Source organism: Rhea americana, unplaced genomic scaffold, assembly GCF_003343005.1.
Source record: "Rhea americana isolate MKP2758 unplaced genomic scaffold, rheAme1 scaffold_217, whole genome shotgun sequence".
Lineage (NCBI taxonomy): Eukaryota > Metazoa > Chordata > Aves > Rheiformes > Rheidae > Rhea > Rhea americana.
Genome location: NW_028186317.1, coordinates 960121 through 960564, shown reverse-complemented (window position 1 = coordinate 960564; position 444 = coordinate 960121). Strand labels below are relative to the sequence as shown.

Below are 444 nucleotides of genomic sequence, written 5' to 3'. Positions count from 1 at the left end.
GCGGCTGGTGGCGGCGCTGCGGGTGGCGCCGCTCTGGGCGCCGCTGGAGGCGCGCGGCGTCTTCACCCGCGCCATGGTGGAGGAGCTGCAGGTGGGCCCGGGGCCCCCTCGCCCCCCCATCCCAGGGACTGGGGTCCCCACTGACCCCCCCCAAGCCCCAAGGCTGGGTCTGGGGTCCCCATTGCCCTCCCATCCCAGGCCCGGGGTCCCCACTGACCCCCCCAAACCCCGGGGCTGGGTCTAGGGTCCCCATTGCCCCCCCCCAAGCCCCAGGGGTGGGCCCGGCGTCCCCATTGCCCCCCCATCCCAGGCCCGGGGTCCCCATTGCCCCCCCAAGCCCCAGGGCTGGGTCTGGGGTCCCCATTTGCCCCCCCATCCCAGGTCAGGGGTCCCCATTGCCCCCCATCCCCAGGGCTGGGTCTGGGGTCCCCAGTGCCCCCCCTC

At 76.4% G+C, this 444-nt stretch overlaps 1 protein-coding gene across 1 annotated transcript in view; it reads left to right on the top strand.

Annotated features, from left to right (window-relative positions):
• The first annotated feature begins 6 nt into the window (after window positions 1-6).
• Window positions 7-444, top strand: part of CASP9 (caspase 9) — an 8067-nt gene continuing 7629 nt past the window's right edge. Inside the window, exon 1 of the mRNA XM_085305194.1 lies at window positions 7-91. Within this exon, the coding sequence (XP_085161320.1) occupies window positions 74-91 (18 nt within the window). The 5' untranslated portion in view covers window positions 7-73. The remainder of the gene's footprint in view (window positions 92-444) is intronic.